The sequence below is a fragment of the Sus scrofa genome, chromosome 2, assembly GCF_000003025.6.
Source record: "Sus scrofa isolate TJ Tabasco breed Duroc chromosome 2, Sscrofa11.1, whole genome shotgun sequence".
Classification (NCBI taxonomy): domain Eukaryota; kingdom Metazoa; phylum Chordata; class Mammalia; order Artiodactyla; family Suidae; genus Sus; species Sus scrofa.
In genome coordinates, this window is record NC_010444.4 from 44492768 (window position 1) to 44512987 (window position 20220).

Sequence of the window (20220 nt, forward strand, 5' to 3'; positions counted from 1 at the left end):
TTGCTATAAATTTCCCTCTGAGCACTGCTTTCGCAGCATCCCATAGATTTTGAGAGGCTGTGTCTTCATTATCATGTTTCAAGATAGTTTTTAATTTCCTTCTTGATTTCCTCATTGACCCATTGGTTTTTTAGTAGCATGTTGTTGAGTCTCCATGTAGTAGGTTTTTTCTCTTTCCTTTTCCCATGGTTGATTTCTAATTTCATGGCATTGTGGTCAGAGAAGATACTTGAGATAATTTCTACACTCCTAAATTTATTGATATTCGCTTTGTGTCCCAATATGTGGTCGATTCTTGAGAATGTTCCATGAGTATTTGAGAAGAATGTGTATTCTGTTTTTTTCGGATGTAGTGTCCTGAAGATATCAATTAAGTCTAACTTTTCTATTGTTTCCTTTATGATCTCTGTTGCTTTATTGGTTTTCTGTCTAGAGGATCTGTGCATTGATGTGAGGGGGGTATTTAGGTCTCCTACTATGATTGTATTCTCATCAATATCTCCCTTTATGTCTGTTAATATTTGTTGTATGTATCTGGGTGCTCCTATATTTGGGGCATATATGTTGATGATAGTAACATCCTCTCCTTGGATGGATCCCTTAATCATTAAATAGTGTCCTTCTTTGTCTTTCTTTATGTCTTTTGTTTTAAAGTCTATTTTGTCTGATATGAGCGTTGTGACTCCTGCTTTTCTGTCATGTCTATTGGCGTGAAATATTTTTCCCCACCCTTTCACTTTCAATCTATATGTATCTTTTGTCCTAAGGTGAGTTTCTTGTAGGCAGCATATTGAAGGTTTTTGCCTTTTTATCCACTCAGCCACCCTGTGTCTTTTGATTGGGGCATTCAGTCCATTGACATTTAAGGTGATAATTGATAGATGATTATTTATTGCCATTTGAACCTCGTGTTCCAGTTGATTCTATGGTTCTCCATTCTTCCTTTCTTTTTTTTTTTTTTTTTTTTTTTTTTGGTTGGATGGTCTCCTGTTATTATCTGCTTGAGTGTATTTTTTTTTTTTCATTTTTTGCAGATGCAATATTTGGTTTTCGCTTGTGGTTGCCCTGTTTTTTAAGTATGCTAACCCCTTCCCATAATTGTGTGTTTTAGCCTGATGGTCCTGTAAGTTCAAACACTTCATTACTATATTAAAATTAAGAAGAAAGACATACATATAAACAAAAAGGGTTATTTACCTCCTGACATCCCTTGCCCACATTTTATGGTTTTGATGACTCTTTTTTATTTTTTTCTTTTTAATTTTATTTTGTTTGAAGCATGTTCATGATTAAATCTGTATGCTGGCTTATTTGAGTGACTGCTCTCTGATTGCGGTTTCCTCAGTCCTAGTCCTCTTCTTCTTTTTTTTTTCTTTACTTTTTTCTTCCCTTTCCTTCCTTTCTTTTTGGTTTAGAGAAGCCCTTTCAATATTTCCTTTAACCTGGGTTTTGTGTTGCTGTATTCTTTAAGTTTTTGTTTGTTGGGAAAAATTTTTATTTCCCCTTCTATTTTAAATGATATTCTTGCTGGATAGAGTATTCTAGGTTGCATATTTTTTCTTGCCGTTATTGGAGTTTAGGTTCCTCTGCCAGCAATTGGTTGCTGTTCTGTGCGAGTCATTTACTCTGTAGATGTGCTTTTTTTGTTGTGTTTGTGGGAGAGGGCGAGCGTGTCCTCCTACTCCTCCGCCATCTTGTCCTCCTCTCTCCACATGCATATTTTAATTCAGAAAATTCATCTAGTTGTACAGTTATGGCCTGTGCACTTTTATATATGAGTGTTACACTTTAACTTTTTTTTCTGGCTATGCCCGCAGTATATAAAAGCTCCCAGGCCAGGGGTCAAACATGAGCCACTGCAGCGACAATGCTGGATCCTTAAATCTTAAACTGAGTCACCAGGAAATTCCTAGAATATTTTATTCTTAATGAGCTCTTGTCTCTACTTCATTTATAGTTTAAAAATAAAAGCCAACCAGAGTTCCCATTGTGGTGCAGAGGAAATGAATCCTACTAGTATCCATGAGGATGCAGGTTCAATCTCTGGCCTCGCTTAGTGGGTCAGGGATCTGGCGTTGCCTTGAGCTGTGGTATGGCTTGGATCCTTCATTGCTGTGACTGTGGTGATTTGACCCTTAGCCTGGGAACTTCCTTCTGCCGTGGGTGTGGGCTTAAAAAGAAAAAAAAAATTCTTCTGTTGGGACAACTAACTAAATTAATGTGATAAAAAAAGGTAGTGGGTCTATAAACACAACTGACAAAGGTTTCTTATTTATTAATGTTTATCCATTAATGTGAAAAACATAAGGTTTCAAAACTGCATCATGAAATATAATATTACACATTTTTAGACTTGAATATACAAACACTTCAATACAATTGAGAAGTAGGAAAAGACCTAAAAAATATACGAAAAGTTAACAAAATTAACATATTCCTTGATGTTTGAGTGATTTTTCCTTTTTCTCCTATACTTCTATTTTCAGTTCCACTGATACCAACCTAAAGTGATCAAAGAATGTTTTAAAAAGTACATTTTGTATGATCCTACTTATAAAGCTGACAAATAAGCAGAACTAAATGCTGGAAGTCAGGATAGAGATTTTCTTTTTTCTTTTTTTTTTTTTTTTTTTTTTTTTTTGTCTTTTTGCCATTTCTTGGGCCGCTCTCACGGCATATGGAGGTTCCCAGGCTAGGGGTCTAATCGGAGCTGTAGCCACCGGCCTACGCCAGAGCCACAGCAACGCGGGATCCGAGCCGCGTCTGCGATCTACACCACAGCTCACGGCAACGCCGGATCGTTAACCCACTGAGCAAGGGCAGGGATCGAACCCGCAACCTCATGGTTCCTAGTCGGATTCGTTAACCACTGCGCCACCACGGGAACTCCAGGATAGAGATTTTCTATGGAAACATAGGTAATGATTAGATTGGTATGTAAGTGAGGCTTGTGGGATGCCAGGAATGTTCTATTTCTTCCTTTTTTTGCTTTTTTTTTTTTTTTTTTGCTTTTTAGGGCTGCACTGCAGCATGTGGAGGTTCCCAGGATAGGGGTCAATTGGAGCTGTAGCTGCAGGCCTACACCACAGCCACAGCCCCACAGTATCTGAGCTGCATCTGTGACCTACACCGCAGCTCACACACCACAGCTCACGGCAACGCCAGATCCTTAACCCCCTGCAAGGCCAGGGATCAAACCTGCGTGGATGCTAGTCAGATTCGTTAACCACTGAGCCAGGATGGGAACTCCAATGTTCTATTTCTTGATATATGTACTAGATACATGGGATACTTATTTGTTGACAATTCATTAAGCTGTGCAATTTTTGATATACTTCTGTAATAAATTTATTTTCAATTGCTTTGCTTTTTATCATACATGGCTTTTAATCTGTTTTTGTTTCCCCCTCTCTGTGGATCAGTTGTCCACAACTAGAAAAATAAATCTCATCCTTAACATAGAACTAATAGTCTATTTTGAGACCAGATTAATTAGCAACATTTAATAAATAACTATATAAGTTTAGTTTCTTTTCATTTTCTTCAATTAAAATGTATTTTAAAAAATCCAACTAAATGAAAGTTCTAGTTATTTTAGTTTAGCTAAAGAAAAATCTTAAAACATAGAAATCTTCTGAATGTAACTTCAACTTATGTATCAAAAGTTTGATTACAGATATTATACTGATATCACTTATATTTACCTGATAGTGAGGTTTGTCCCACTGCTTTAAGTCCCAATCCCAAAGAATCATCTGAAAAAGAGAAATCCACTTTGTTATACCTGGAAATAAACAAATGCATGTAAAGACAAAATGGAGCATCTTCGATTACAGATACCTAAAATACCTTATGGTTTGAGAGGAACTGGGAAGGTGAGAATAAAATTATCCCTTAGATGGAATATCTCATTAACTATGCAATCTGTGATTGACAAATCAAAAGAATAAGGTCACTAAACTATATTAACCTTCAAAATATCTATTACACAGAACTGAAAATGTAAATCCAAAATCACACCCATTTGCTAAAAATACAAGAAAAATAACAAATCACCGCTCTTCCCCCTCCCACTCTCCAAAGGCTCATAATCTGTCATTTTAAATCATGTCAGTAGGTGGTGATATTTCCTTACCAATAGGGCATTTCTATCAAAAACACTTTAGAAAGCTGGCCCTGTGGTTTACATATAAGGGAATGGATTTATAAAAATTAACACTCCTTTTGATACACAGATAACTACGGATTTCCTTTTTGTCACCTTTATAGATTATCAATGATAACTTCTTAGTACTAGACTAGTTTCTTCCTGCCCTTCTCGTCCTAGCAGGGTTTGTGGCTACCTCCCCATCCAAGAGGAACTGCTCAAAGAAATAAAATTAGCTTTAATTTATCAAACTATAACTGCTCCCTATCATTAATCTTAAATTTCTTTTAAATTTACTTAATAAGTAGGTCTCCTTTTGCTTAAGTAATTGATTATAATTGTGATTTTCTACATAGCTTTGAAACCCTAGTCTTGGAACATAAGCCTGGTTAATTTGTAATGTAATCATATAGTTTCTATGTACTGAAATATTTGTGTTGTTTCTTGTCCTTGGTCGTAAGGATCCTGGTTGCAAAAAAAAATATTAAAATGCACAAAGATATACTCCATCATAGGTTTGATATTTTATTAGGAGTTGGCAGATTTTTTTCTGTGAAGGTACAAGTAGTAAATATTTTAGGTTTTGCAAGCCACATAAAGTTTCCACGGCATATTCTTTGCATTTGTTTGTTTGTTTGCTTTACAGCCCTTTAAATGCAACAAAACAGAACAATATTCTTAGCTCAATGGCCATACAAAACAGGTTGCTGGCAGGATTTGGTCAGTGGGCTAGAGCTTACTGACCCCTATTTTAGATAATATGATCACTTTAAAAAATTGTCAATTGTCATTATCACCTTGTCAACATTGTTGCAGAAGGTCATTTCTTGCCAGTGAGGAGAAACCTATTTCTTCCCAAAGAAAATCCAGACAGACTACAACCACTTACAAAATTCACGGCCTTGTACCTGCAAAATGACTATGGTATAGCTACATGCAAAGTACATAATGTTATTTAGTAGACTCACCAAATTTATGCAGTATTTTATATAGTCCTAAGTGTGGTTCTCATATAATTATTTTAAGTTGTGACTTAGCCAGCATACATTCTAGATTCTAGAGACATCAATTAATGCACTCTAAGACATTAATAAATTTTTTTGCCTTTTTTTTTTGCTTTTTAGGGCTGAACCCGTGCCATACGGAGGTTCCCCGGCTATGGGTTGAATCAGAGCTGCATCTGTTACCTACACCACAGCTCATGGCAACTCCAGATCCTTAACCCACTGAGTGAGGTCAGGGATCAAATCCGCATCCTCATGGATCCTAGTCGGGTTCATTAACCACTGAGCCATGAGGGGAACTCCAAAACATTAATAACGTTTTAGGAGCATTCACATTAAGATGACCATAACCTAGGGAGTTGCCATTGTGGCTCAGTGGTTAACGAATCCCACTAGGAACCATGAGGTTACGGGTTCGATCCCTGGCCTTGCTCAGTGAGTTAACGATCCAGTGTTGCTGTGAGCTATGATGTAGGCCACAGGCGGGGCTTGGATCCCATGTTGCTGTGGCTGTGGTGTAGGCCGGCAGCTACAGCTCTGATTAGACCCCTAGCCTGGGAACCTCCATATGCCGCAGGTGCGGCCCTAGCAAAGACAAAAAAAAAAGAAAAAAAGAACATAACCTAAAACCCCTGAGTTTCTTTTATATTTGATATACATGCTCCATTTGCTTCATGCTATTCTTATACAACTGGCTTTTTATTCCCAACCGCAATACTTCCCTTCAGTCCTCATTTTAACCTGTCCAAGTTTCTTTGGAGAGTGAGAATGTCGACTAACCTATTCACCACTCCTCTCATCATCATGACATTTGTAAACCTGATCTTTCCTTAAGTTCACTAATAAAAATACAGACTAGAGAGGAGTGAAGACAGAACCACATGATGGGTCACTAAAGATTACCTATGACACTGTTTTTGGAGTCTACAAACATGCCTAACATGCTACCATTTAATCCATACTTCTGCATTTCTTCTACAAAGTGACATATATGTACCTCATTTCTTTAAGCCGTTAGTCTAAGTAGAAGCTGATTTCTTGCTTACTCCAGCATACTTTCATTAGGAGAGTATCTTAACATTGAGTCTTCCTTGCCCCCTACTTCATTAACCTGTATGATTATCTTTTTAAATATCTGCCCTCCAATGCCAACAGCCATATTTACATTCATATTATGAATTCTTTTTTTTTTTTTTTTTTTGTCTTTTTGTCATTTTCTCGGGCCGCTCTCACGGCATATGGAGGTTCCCAGGCTAGGGGTCAAATCGGACCTGTAGCTGCCAGCCTACACCAGAGCCACAGCAACGTGGGATCCAAGCCGAGTCTGCAACCTACACCACAGCTCACGGCAACGCTGGATCCTTAACCCACTGAGCAAGGGTTCCTAGTCGGATTCATTAACCACTGCGCTGCAACGAGAACTCCTACATTCATATTATGAATTCTTAACAGTAGTCTTATCACTCCCAAGAGATCTAAGTTAGTAACTCGGTGGCAAAAAAAAACCACAAAACCTTTAAAATATTAAAATGGCTGTGGCCCTCCTAACACCACAGTACATACAGAGATAAACTAAATCTACAATATTAAATTTTCATACATACATACATAAGTAGTCCTGCTTCCCATAAGAGCATCACTAGTTTACATTCTGAGAAAGTTCCCTAATGCACTGAGACCAGTCCAAGGCTGCATTTTCAAAAGCTGCTGCTGACATGGGAGATAATGTGTACATCCTATTTAACTGTGCTCTTACTTTACTATGTACAAGGTTTTTTTTCTCTATGTTTATCCTTTCTAGCTCTCTCTACGGTTGCATTTGTTATTGCAGACCATCTCCCTTAATAAACTCACTTCTCCTTTGCCCTTTATCCCATCATCTTGGTTTTCTCTCACTTGTACTTGCTACCCTAGCTTCAAATAAACTCTTCAGCAGCTCAATCTTATTTGCGGTCACTTTCTCTGGGATCAATACATTTACCAAAAAAATACTAGGTCTTAGTCTGAAATCCCCTGTATATTAGGAACTGAAAACAAAATACAGTGAAAGCCACAAATTACAGGTAGACGGCCTTCTGTGTAAACTGGACAATGAGAATACTAGTGATTTTAAGAAAACAAAATTTTCTGGGAGTTTCCATTGTGACTCAGTGGTAATAAACCCAACTAGTATCCGTGAAGATGTGGGTTCGATCCCTGGCCTTGGTCAGTGGGTTGGAGGTTCAGCATGGCTGTGAGCTGTGTGATGTAGGTGGCAGACATGGCCTGGGTCTGGTGTTGGCATGGCTGTGGCACAAGCTGGCTGCTACAGCTCCGATTTGACCCCTAGCCTGGGACCCTCCATATGCTGCAGGTACGGCCCTAAAAAGAGCAAAAAAAAAAAAAAAAAAAATTTTTCCACTTAAGTAGTGGAAGATACATGATCCTGGAATTCTGCAGCTAGGTACATCTTAGAACAGTGTTATTCGAGGTGTAGTAGACAATAAGAAAGGTACAGAAAGTAAATATTTAGAAATTTTTATAACAATTTGATATTGAGAAGGTTTTGGTGTATTTTTTAAAAGCATGGGTCCACAACAGATTGGGGCAGAGCCCCAAAGCTTGATCCTTTGCTATATAGTTTGATTCCAGGAGACAAGAACATAAATGCACAGAGTTGCACTGTTTTGGGTAGCAAGAAAACTAAATACAATGCAAATATCTGTCAATAACAACATGGGGAAATTTTGGTATATTCATACAGTGGAAAACAACAGTGAAAATGATGAAAGATAGTTACCTCCTATATGAATGAATCCTAAAAATATAATATTGCATGAGGAATGTATGTATATAGTCTAAATATATACATATAAAATTAAACACATTGAAATATACTTTTTCTTTTTACAGCTGCACCTGAAGCATATGGAAGTTCCTAGGCTAGTGGTCAAATTGGAGTTGGCGCTGCAGCTACCGGCCTGTGCCAAAGCCACAGCAATGCTGGATCTGAGCCACATCTGCGACCTAGGCTGCAGCTTGCAGCAATGCTGGATCTTTAACTCACTGAGCCAGGCCAGAGATTGAACCCACATTCTCACAGAGACAACACTGGGTCTTTAACCCACTGAGCCACAACAGGAACTCTCTGAAACATATTTTTTAGAAATATAAATATAGGGGAAACCATACAGAAATTCAGTATAATCATCTCTAAGGGGGAAGAGAAGAAAACTGAATCTGAGAATGGCATACAGTTAATTTCAAAGTTATTGGTAATGTTCAAAGTTAATGGTGGATTGATGGTATCTGTTATTATCCTTAGTGTCTATTCTGGTAAAGAAGCAGAGACAGTGACGAGAGTAAACTTTCTAGGAATTGTGCTGTATGAGGCAAGAATGAAATGGAGTGATAGCTGGAAAAGAATGTGGTGATAATACTTCTGTTAAAATGGTAGGTTCTGGGAGTTCCCATCGTGGCGCAGTGGTTAACGAATCCGACTAGGAACCATGAGGTTGCGGGTTCGATCCCTGCCCTTGCTCAGTGGGTTAACGATCCGGCGTTGCCGTGAGCTGTGGTGTAGGTTGCAGATGCGGCTCGGATCCCGCGTTGCTGTGGTTCTGGCGTAGGCCTGTGGCTACAGCTCCGATTCGACCCCTAGCCTGGAAACTTCCATATGCCGCGGGAGCGGCCCAAGAAATAGCAAAAAGACAAAAAACAAACAAACAAACAAACAAAAAATGGTAGGTTCTAGAGCTTGTTTATACTTAATAGGAATGATTCAGGACAGTAGGAGAACTAATATACAGGGTAGAGTGAGAGATTTCCCCAAAGGAGCAAAATCCTTAATGAAAATCTTGCTCAATATCTCTATAATATTAGCACTTAGATAAAAATTCAAACTGGGAAACAGTAGCAGGGTATTAGCCATTATTAATTAAATCTGTGAATCACCAGTCGTTCCTCAGGGGTCTGGAATATTTATAGGAAGAATAAAAGAACCAATTTAGTTTATACATATTTCAAAATGTTGAAATATAAAATAACTGATTTCCACAAAACTATCATCTTAATAATCATTATATTTTGAAAAGTGGGCCAGGTGCCCTAAGGACCTGCATTATCCTGTAAGACTACAAATCATTTTAGTAGAAATATTTTCATGTCATTTGAATACTACTGTTTATATCTGTTAAATTTGCATTCTCTACATTCTGAGATGTTGTTGTTGTTTTGCTTTTTAGGACCCAACTTGCGGCATATGTAAGTTCCCAGGCTAGGAGTCAAATCGGAGCTACAGTTGCCAGCCTACACCACAGCCACAGCAGCGCAGGATCCAAGCTGCATCTGTGACCTACACTGCATCTTGTGGCAATGCCAGATCCTTAATCCACTGAGTAAGGCCAGGGATCGAACCCACATCCTCACGGATACCAGTCAGGTTCATTACCACTGAGCCATAATGGGAACTCTGTATTCTTTACATTCTGTTACAGTATTATTCCAAAGGGGGAAAAAATGGCTCAAAATTGGTTTCCTAAAGCTTAAAGTACTAATAAAAATAGTAACATAAATAACTCAGAATAAATGCTAAGCCAAAATCAAGAATAAGATTCTAATGCAAACTGACTACAAATCTGTGGGTGTGATAATACCACAACCCATGAAAACAAATATATACTATTAAGTGATACAAGAATGACTATCGAAAAACTAGACTTTTTTTCAGACTTGCAATTCATTCACTCTATATTCTTCTGCATATTGTCTACTTTGAAACACTGATGACATTCAAACAAAATATGAAGCTTTTTGATAAACCAGTAGAACTTTTCTAGAATAAACACACAATACTTTCTTATATGAAACTCAAGATTTCTGTCCCTAAAACAGAGGAGACAAAAACTATAGAGGCACCATTCAGAGTCTGTGCCTTTCATAGGAAAAGCATACACAAAAGACAAACTATTGCTGAGAGACTTGTAAAACTAGTCACACAGATAACAAACATTATGCTGGTAGAGAAACCAGACCAAATAATTTCCAAAACGTATTTATTACATGACACCTTGGGACATCACAGAACTGAAAAGGCATAAAAGGTAACAGAGTAATTATTATCATATGTGTACATGGCAGATATTTCACTTTACTGGCAGGCAAATGCACTCATATGATGAATCCAAATCAGCTCTTGGTTTATGTGTAATACAGACAACAAAAGATAGCAGACAAATTTTTATGTGTAAACTCATACTACAAAATATGATTTTTTCCTATTTAATGATTATTCTGTGAACTATGAGAGAGACTTGAAAAATGTGCTGCAATCAATTCTGAAAGAATCAGTTAACTGTTCAGTAAGAAAAAGACTTACTAAACAATGAGATTACCTCTTAACTATAGATCTACCACTGCTTTAGTCACAGAAAACAGCTTGGTGGTTAAAACATACATGCTGGGCATGATTTCAGTTTTAAAGAAAGAGCATAACACACAGGCACTCAATTTTGGGCCACAGAGTGTATGTACATCTTTTCAGCGTGCTGTGGGAAAATGGAGTACAAATAAACCTGCAAATAGTAAATAGAAGTTTTTCTTCAATAAAATGCAAAGAACTATTTCTCAAGTTTTTAAGTATGACAATGCCCATTACTTAGCAACTGACACAGTCTTGAAAGAAATCTCTTTCTGATTCCAGGGTCCTTGTTGAATTAGAGTATTCAGAACCAACAGTCAAAAAAACACTTGCTGCTTTCCATTGTAGGTTATAGTTTTGCTTGGATTTTTCCAATTGAAGAGAAATAGAAAAAAGGAAAGAATTTGGTTAGATACAGAATGAACCTACAACACATACCTCTTTACATCAGTGAGCTAAAACAGAATGCTTTTACTATTGCAAACAATGTTCACTGGTAATGTAATTTTTTTAGTTTTTAAAAATTATGAATCATTTTAATATATTTATCTAATATTGGTAGTGCATGCCACTTACAGTGAATACATAGTGGATAGTGCATGGATATTAAAAGTTTAAGGAGTTACCATTGTGGCTCAGCAGGTTAAGAACCCAACTAATATCCATGAGGATGTGGGTTTGATCCCTGGCCTCACTCAGTGGGTTAAGGATCTGGTGTTGCTGCAAGGTGCAGAGTAGGTTGCAGATTCGGCTCAGATCCCACATTGCTGTGGCAGTGGCGTAGGCTGGTGGTTACAGCGCTGATTCGACCCCTAGCCTGGGAACTTCCATATGCCATGGCTGTGGCCCTGAAAAGACCAAAAAAAAAAAAAAAAAAAGTTTAAGAAACATCAGTAGAAGCCTCATTCTTCCTATATAATGTATAGCCCTTTTAAAATTTTATTTCCAAGTATATAGTATATGCTTTGTATGTAAACTGTTCCCAAGTCCATTAAAATGTAGGCATCTAAAGTTCAATCCCAATGCCAAAGTAGATCTTATAATTTAAATATAAGAATAAATAAATAATTGAAACATGGCTAAACTTTGAATAACAGTAAAGCAAGAAGTTACGGTGACGATGATATGTTCTCAAATCATGGTTCTATTATAAGATTTAACAAAAGTATGAAATTTTAATGGCTATTTTTAGGGGCTCTAAATATTATATTTGTTTCCATCTAAACTCAAGTATAATACAGTTATTGAAAATTATTATATATTTTCACACACTGTAGTTACCTGTTCAAGATAATTTTAAAAATAGCATTTTATCATAAATAACATACCAGGTGCATACTATTAAAAAATTCTTTTAGTTGACATGATAAAGTAAACCCAAGACTGTGCCTTTATATAAATTCAGCTTTTCTTTGTGGTTAAAAAGTTGAATCCTGATAAAAGTTTCTGTTTGAATATGTTTATAAGTCCAACATGCTTCACAGAGCTCTACAAAACCACCAATACCACAGTGAAACATCAGCAGCACAACCAGGAGATGTTATCAGGTTCAATTACGTCAATGAGGTTTTATTTCATTGTTCCCCATGTAGCCAAAAGGAAAAACATATATGTGTCCTCAAGTCAAGCTTACAGAACTGTGATATTTATGTGAAATTTGAAAGATTAGCCATTATGGTATAACTCTGAATTAACTGTTAAAGCATCCTTTATTCTCGTGTTTCTTGTTGATATTTTACTTGAGCTTCATGTATAAATCTAGGCTAATGAAACTGATTGAATTTTAGCACTAACAACTTTTTCTATTTTTATGCCTTCCACCTTAGGCCCATTTAACTCTGTTTATTGAATATAAACCAAAAATACAAAATAAATGGACAGTCAAAAAGCTAAACTAACCAAAATGGTACTTTCTACTAGTTGAAAGTACAAAGATAGTAACCCTGACCCTTGCATGACACAGAAGGGCCCCAGCCAGAAAAACTGAGAAGCAGGGGAAAAAAAGGGGGGGGGAGAGTGGGTGGAGACTAGCATTACTTAGAAACTAATTTCATTTACTATTCTTACTAATCAATCAAAATATATGATTACAGCTGTGGTGGCTTAGACTGCAAGCTATGCACCAGCACTGTTAGATTCCTAATACCTAATGTCCTCTTTAATCTTTACTAGAATTCTTTGTGGTAAGCCTTATTTCCTCATTTTGCAAATGACACAACAGAGACTAAAAAAGGTGAAGTAAGCTGCCCAGGGTCACATGACTAGTAAGTGGCAGGGACAGAAATTAAATTCAGATCTGCCTCATTCCAAAGCCTTAAGGATTCTTAACCATTATGCTACATCATCTTATAATTATCATTTACTACTATTATTATCAACAGCACTATGTGCTAGTAATACAGCAGGTGCTTGGCAGCCATGTAAAATCACAAGTTTTGCAAGTAACCCCTTTTATGTATGGAGAAGTTGAGGCTTAGTGATTATATTAATTATTCTGCATTTGCCTTCCAGATCCATTCTTTGCCTTCCTGTGCTCTCTGGGGAGACAGACCCCTATGCTCTGCATCTCCTGAGCTCCCATGCAGCTGATTTCCGCTCAGATTGAGAGATGATGACAGCAGGAAATGAGTTTGGGAGGAGAGAGAGATGAAGGTTATTTTTTCTCTGCTGCCTCTGCCTACACACCTGTGTCTCTGGTAATAACTGTAGTTCCTCCATGACTACAGCTCTTAGCAGATGGTCTTCCCTTCACAACTTCAGCTGTGACTCTGGAAACACCATTTCCACCCTTGTTCCTTCAGCCTCAGGTGAGATAATAGCTTTCCATAGTTACTTGTCTCTAGTTGCCTAGCCACCTCTTGTCTATCCTATTAACCCTGCTCACTCGCTCAAAGTGGATTCATCATTAAAATCTTTTTATTGGAACCACCTTGGAATGAATTCTATTTCTCCCTGAACCCCTGAGTAATACAGGGTCATTGTTAACCAAGTTCTTCTGTCAGATGTCAGCTAATAAATCACAGAGCTAGAATTTGAATTTAGATTTATAACCCTCCAATTTTATCCCCTTTCTATTACTATGCTGAAAGGATAATTATTTTAACTTTTGATGAGACCTTTCTTTCCAAAACTCATAAGTTAAAAAAAAGTCATCAAATTATCAAACTGCCTTCCGATACCCCCATCCCACACTCCCTGCATTTCATTCTGTTACTACAGATGAACTTCACCAGGTCTAGTCAATGGCACTAGATCCAATCCCCTGGATTCTATCTGAGGATATTTCACAAGCAATTTTCTCCCTCTTCCTTACTTCATCATTCTTTTTTCTTGCTACTAAATCATTCCCATTAGACTATAAATATACTGTAGTTCCTCACATCTCTCACACACGTTCTCATGATCATACTCACACCCAGCCGTTTCCAATTCTCTGCTCCCATTTATAGCAAAATTCCTCAAAAGAGTGATGGTTACTTTTTGTTTCCAATTCCTCTCCTGTAATTCTCTCTTAGCTATTCTGGTTTATTTTGCTGGTCCTTCAACATGCCAGTCAACTCCGAAAAGGATTTTTCTAAACCCATACTGATAATAAAGTAGCACGTAAAATATACATGTAAGGTTTTTTTCCTGTTAAGTGTACAAAACCAGAAATAACAATATTTAAAGGGACAAGGGACAAATATAAGTTGAGTGGAGCAATATATGAGAGTACTGAGGTCACTTATTATTTGAAATAGGTAGAACTTTAACCTGTAAAAATACCAATTAATCTCCATATTCTATTGACAGCATGAGACTTTTGTTTTTATCATTCGATGTTCTGAAATTGAGTAAAACACATACTTTCTTTTTTTTTTGGTCTTCTTGCGTTTTCTAGGGCCGCTCCCTCGGCATATGGAGGTTCCCAGGCTAGGAGTCTAATGGGAGCTGTAGCTGCCAGCCTACACCAGCAACGCGGGATCCAAGCCATGTCTGCGACCTACACCACAGCTCACAGCAACGCCAGATCCTTAACCCACTGAGCAAGGCCAGGGATTGAACCGGCAACATCATGGTTCCTAGTCGGATTCGTTAACCACTGAGCCACAACGGGAACTCCCTACTTTTTTTCCTAACCCTAATATTTTTCAGACTCATTTTAAAATTTTAAAATTGTTATAAACATCATGGTCTAATTGTGCTAAAGGGAATTCAAGCAGAGACTGTCATTTTCCAAATATAATATGGAAGAGCCTCTATTTTACCAGTATTCTTAAATCTCTTGTTCCCTCCAGATGTTTTCAAGTTTTCATCTGCCTGCTTCTCTTCTAGACCTCCTGTGTCCTTCCTGGATATGTAACATGGCACATGTCCCAACCGGTTTCTCTAGCTTATGATTGAGCAAAATTTTATCTATATCCCTGACATGGACTCTACATTCCCACCAAAAGATACATATTCTGGGGAGTTCCCATTGTGGCTCAGCAGTAATGAACCCAGCTGGTACCCATGAGGGTGCAGGTTCGATCCCTGGCCCCGCTCAGTGCGCTAAGGATCTAGATTTGCCATGAGCTATGGTGTAGGTTGCAGGCAGGGGTTGGATCTGGCATTGCTGTGGCTGGCAGCCGCAGCTCCGATTCGACCCCTAGTCTGGGAACTTCCATATGCCACAGGTGGAGACCTTAAAAAAAATAAATAAAGGGATACATATTCTGGGGAGAATGTATCAAAAGTAACTGGAAAAAAAAAAAAAGAAATGGGACTCTAAACATATAACCTCTCTCTTCCTCCTACTGTGAATAATGTTTTCTTTTTAAGTTGCTATATAATTTTCAGTACAATTTAAGCAAGATTTTAAATAATAATAGCTAATATTTAAAAGATCTTACAAATGTGAAACATGTGAACAAATCAGGATTGCGTGAGGAATTTCCTAATAAATATTCTAGAATTCGAACCACCATTTATGAACAAGACCAAAAGAGAACAAAAGGTTTCTCACCTCAATCACAGGAATATGCTACAAACTTGACTCCAGTCTAGAGAGAAAACCAGGAGATCACAAAAACCTTCTGGGGAGATCTGAGTTCAACCTAAAATAATGGTTTTATCACCAAATCTAAATCATCTCCATCTATATATATGACAACTCAAGCAGACTGATGCCAGAGCCCAGGGTCTCAAATGCTGCAGTATAATGCTTCTCATCTGCTTCAACTCAGAGGAGGCTGAGTTGCTTCCCCACCCCTACCCCAAGGCAATCAACTCTATCCAGCTCACATATCTAAAAGATCCACAAATTGCACAGATGTTCAAGTAACCAAAGGAACTTGTTGGCCTAGGCATATTTACCCTCTGCTTAAGAAAGCAAGTACATTTTTTCCCCCTCTGATAGTCCTTTAGGCTAAAGAATCATGAACTAACCAAAGACACCAGGCTTACTGATGTAGTAGTTACATAATTCGTACAGAGGAAAATAAGATGCAAGTTCCCTGCTTGGAAGCCCCTTTGTTTAGGAATTCTGCTTCTTGGCTTTTCTGAGGTCTATGACTCTCTAATACGTTTACACAGGCCCGTGACCTTTGTATTCCCAAATAACACAAAGGAGAGTCCTAATGGTATTTCACCATGGACAGAGAGTGTATTTCATCATCAATTTGTAATTTCTGTCTCAAGAGTACTTGAAGAGGGTAAGAATACTGCTGTAGGAAAAAGCTAAAAGTTCCCTCCAAGGATTCAGCTCCAGGCTTTGATACTCCACTGTAGCCTGCCCGCTGAAGTCTGCCCACCCCAACCTGCCTTTGATCATTAGAACTATAGACACCATTCATGGGTCCTGGACTGTGGAAGTTTCCCATCTTTAACTATGTCCAACCCTTTTGGCTACAGGGTGGAAATCCTTGTAAGCAGCAGCTAAATACTGCTTGGGTCGGAGTTCCTGTCGTGGCACAGTGGTTAACGAATCCGACTAAGAACCATGACGTTGCCGGCTGGATCCCTGGCCTTGCTCAGTGGGTTGACGATCCGACGTTGCCATGAGCTGTGGTGTAGGTCGCAGACGCGGCTCCGATCCTGCGTTGCTGTGGCTCTGGCGTAGGCCGGTGGCTGCGGCTCCGGTTCGACCCCTAGCCGGGGGACTTCCATATGCCACGGGAGCAGCCCAAGAAATGGCAAAAAAAGACTGCTTGGGTCATGCATTTTATTTTATTTTATTTTATTTTATTTTTTTAATATTCTTTTCACTTTTATTCTCTTTTTTAAATTATAGTTGATTTAAATGTTCTGTCAATTTCTGCTGTATAGCAAAGTATACATATGGCTGGGTCACCTTGTGTGTATTTTTTTTTTTTAATATTCTTTTCACTTTTATTCTCTTTTTTAAATTATAGTTGATTTAAATGTTCTGTCAATTTCTGCTGTATAGCAAAGTATACATATGGCTGGGTCACCTTGTGTGTAGGGTCATGCATTTTAAAGAGAACAAGTGGTGACCTTTAATCAGTCTCAGTCTTATTTATTTATTTATTTATTTTTTGTCTTTTTGCCATTTGTAGGGTCACTCCAGCGCTCCAGTAGCATTTGGAGGTTCCCAGGCTAGGGGTCGAATCGGAGCTGCAGCCACCGGCCTACACCACAGCCACAGCAACGGGGGATCTCAGCCATGTCTGCAATTTATACCACAGCTCACAGCAACGCCGGATTGTTAACCCACTGAGCAAGGCCAGGGATTAAACCCATAACCTCATGGTTCCCAGTCGGATTCATTAACCACTGCGCCATGACGGGAGCTCCTCAGTCTCAGTCTTTTACTGTCCTCAAATTCCTATCTCATCATAACTAAAACAAGTAAAACTTAGCTTAAAAAGGGGAGACAATCTCAAGTCTGGCAAACCAGAGGCAACAAGAGGGGTTCTGAAAACCTGTCTGTTGACTACATTAGGTACTCTTTTGGGAGCTTTTTATATCATTACACTCAACCTGTGAGGTCAGTTTTTATATAAAATTCAACTTAGACTGAAGTATCTTGCTGAATGAATAAATGACACTTTCTTCCCCGTATCAATCTAATTCTAGATATTTAGAAATAATAGATATTACTTTCTGTTATCACAATGTTTTCACGTTTTTATCGTGTCAAACCTAGATCACTTTCAACAGCCTCCAATTGATGCTACCTGTTTTATACAATAAAATCAATTTCTGAAGCCACATGTATCCTGTTACTCTCCTGTTAGAATTATTCAGGGTATATTTGAGCTGAGGGGAATTTAGAAGCTAATTCTGATCTTCTCATTTCATGGATAAAAGAAAACAAGGACTACAGTAATTAAGTGATTTTTCTTGGAACTATTTGGGTTTAAGTGAGACAAGCCTTCTCCAAAGAAAATAAAGACATCTCTTTGATTACTTTTATAATTCTACCAACTCATCTTTCCAACCAAACGCACATCTGATTATCTCCCCCAAACTCATGGAGGGGGAAATCTAACAACAAAAACCTGCTTACCACTCTCTACATCTGACTTAAACCTTCCTATTTTCCTTGGTTCCTATTCTCTACTTCCTATTTCTTAACCTCAATTAACACAGCTGACCTCTTAAAACAGCAAATATACTTAAAGGCTACAATGGAAGTATTCTTTAAATAATAAAACATTTTGAAGGTAGTAACCACAAGTTAACTTAGAAAGCAACAGTAAGAATTCAGATTATTCAACATGAACTAGCACTCTGCCAATACTGTAAAGATTCAGGATCACAAAAAGACTCTTATTTTGTCAAATGGCTACATCTCCAAAATTCAGGTATATTTAAGAATATTTTCTTATCACTTGTTTAATATAACTTTATGGATAAAATTTTAAATATTTAACAGATATATTTACTAGGTAGGCCCTTACCTGCCTGAATATTAAATTTAGGAGACAGAGGTATTAAAAAAATTATCATATAAGCATCAAAGTAGATTTTAGTTGACTAAGAATGAAACTTAAAAATCAACAAAACAGGACTTCCCGTCATGGCGCAATGGAAAAGAACATGACTAGGAACCATGAGGTTTTGGGTTTGATCCCTGGCCTCGCTCAGTGGGTTAAGGATCTGGCGTTGCTGTGAGTTGTAGTGTATGTCACAGATGCAGCTTGGATCCCACGTTGCTATGGCTCTGGTGTAGGCTGGTGGCTACAGCTGCGATTAGACCCCCAGCTTGGGAACTTCCACATGCCGCAGGTACAGCCCTAAAAAAAGCAAACGACAAAAAAAAAAAAAAAAAAATCAACAAAACTTTTTTTCCATTTAAAATTAAAATTTACCATTTTTCATTTGGGAGTTTTTATTCAAGGAAGAAATTATTCAGTTTCCCAGAAGTATCTGTTTCATACTTGCTTGAATAAACAGGTTTTGTAACTGTGATTAAAATTAATAACTGCAATTAAAATTAAGCAAAGATACTAGCCCCACAGGGACTGATCTGAAAATGAAAATGGAACCTCACATATTAAAAAAAAATTAGATTTCCCCAGGGACCATCACAGTATCCTAAACTTATGGAAAAAAAATGTACTAAAAGTTTTATGCTTTGCATAAACAAAATTACCTTTTAATAATTTCTAAGTATAGAAATAAATGTAACACTACATTTTACTAAAAACTTAATCATGTAGGAGACCACTAAACATTAATTTTCCATGTATAAAATAGAATAAAATTGGAATTCCCACTGTGGCTCAGCAGGTTAAGGACCCGACACTGTCTCTGTGAGGATGCGGGTTTGATCCCTGGCCTGACTCAATGGGTTAAGGATCTGGTGTTATTGTAAGCTGTGGTGTAGGTTGCAGATGCAGCTCTCATCCTGTGTTGCTGTGGCTGTGACCTGCCTGCAGCTGCAGCTCTAATTCGACCCCTACACTGGGAACTTCCATATGCTGCAGGTGTAGCCATAAAAAGAAAAAAGAAAAAAAAAAAAAAACAACAGAATAAAATAGTAAAAATGTGAGGGTTATTTAATATGAATTAACTATTACAGTAATATGACACAGATCAGCAAAAGAAACAGATCAAAAGTAAGCTTCAAATAACTTATAGAGACCCTATCTAGACTGACGGCAATTACTAACTGTTCAGTGTGCTATCAACTTATTTTCCCAAACATTAAACCTTGTGATAGTGCTGTAGTCACCATTAGCAGCTCCAACTGGCAAAGAAAAGGAAACCAGTTAGTTATATTAAGGTCTGTCAATGATCAATGTATTAGTAAAATTTTAAAAACACTTCCAGTTTTATTAACTCAGTAGTCTTTTTTCCCCCTAAATTAATGGCTACTCACTCATTAGGGGACAAATGCACATCAAGCTGGCCGGCATTACTCTGAGATTAGTGAATCTAAGCACAGTGATAACCTAATTCTTGACCACAAAACTTTAAAAAAGTAAACTAACCTACCATATTTGGTATGCTGATAGTTAATGAAGACAGCTCAACAAACTATTAGGCTGGCAACATCTATGTCAGTATAGGCACTGTTTACTAATTCACCAATTATTACTATAAGTCAAATGCTAGTTATGTACCTTCAGCCTAGGAAGACAAGATCTGATCTGTTTCTGTGATCCCAGCATCTAACAAAGTGAATCCCTAGCACACAACAGTTGCTTAATAAATACTTGTAGAATGAAATTACTTGTCACATT

The 20220-nt window shown here is 37.7% G+C and overlaps 1 protein-coding gene across 1 annotated transcript in view; it reads right to left on the bottom strand.

Moving 5' to 3' along the window:
- The window catches only part of PDE3B (phosphodiesterase 3B), a 197142-nt gene that overhangs the window by 75834 nt on the left and 101088 nt on the right, over nt 1-20220 (bottom strand). The window contains 1 exon segment of the mRNA XM_021083299.1: nt 3705-3755. Within this exon segment, the coding sequence (XP_020938958.1) occupies nt 3705-3755 (51 nt within the window).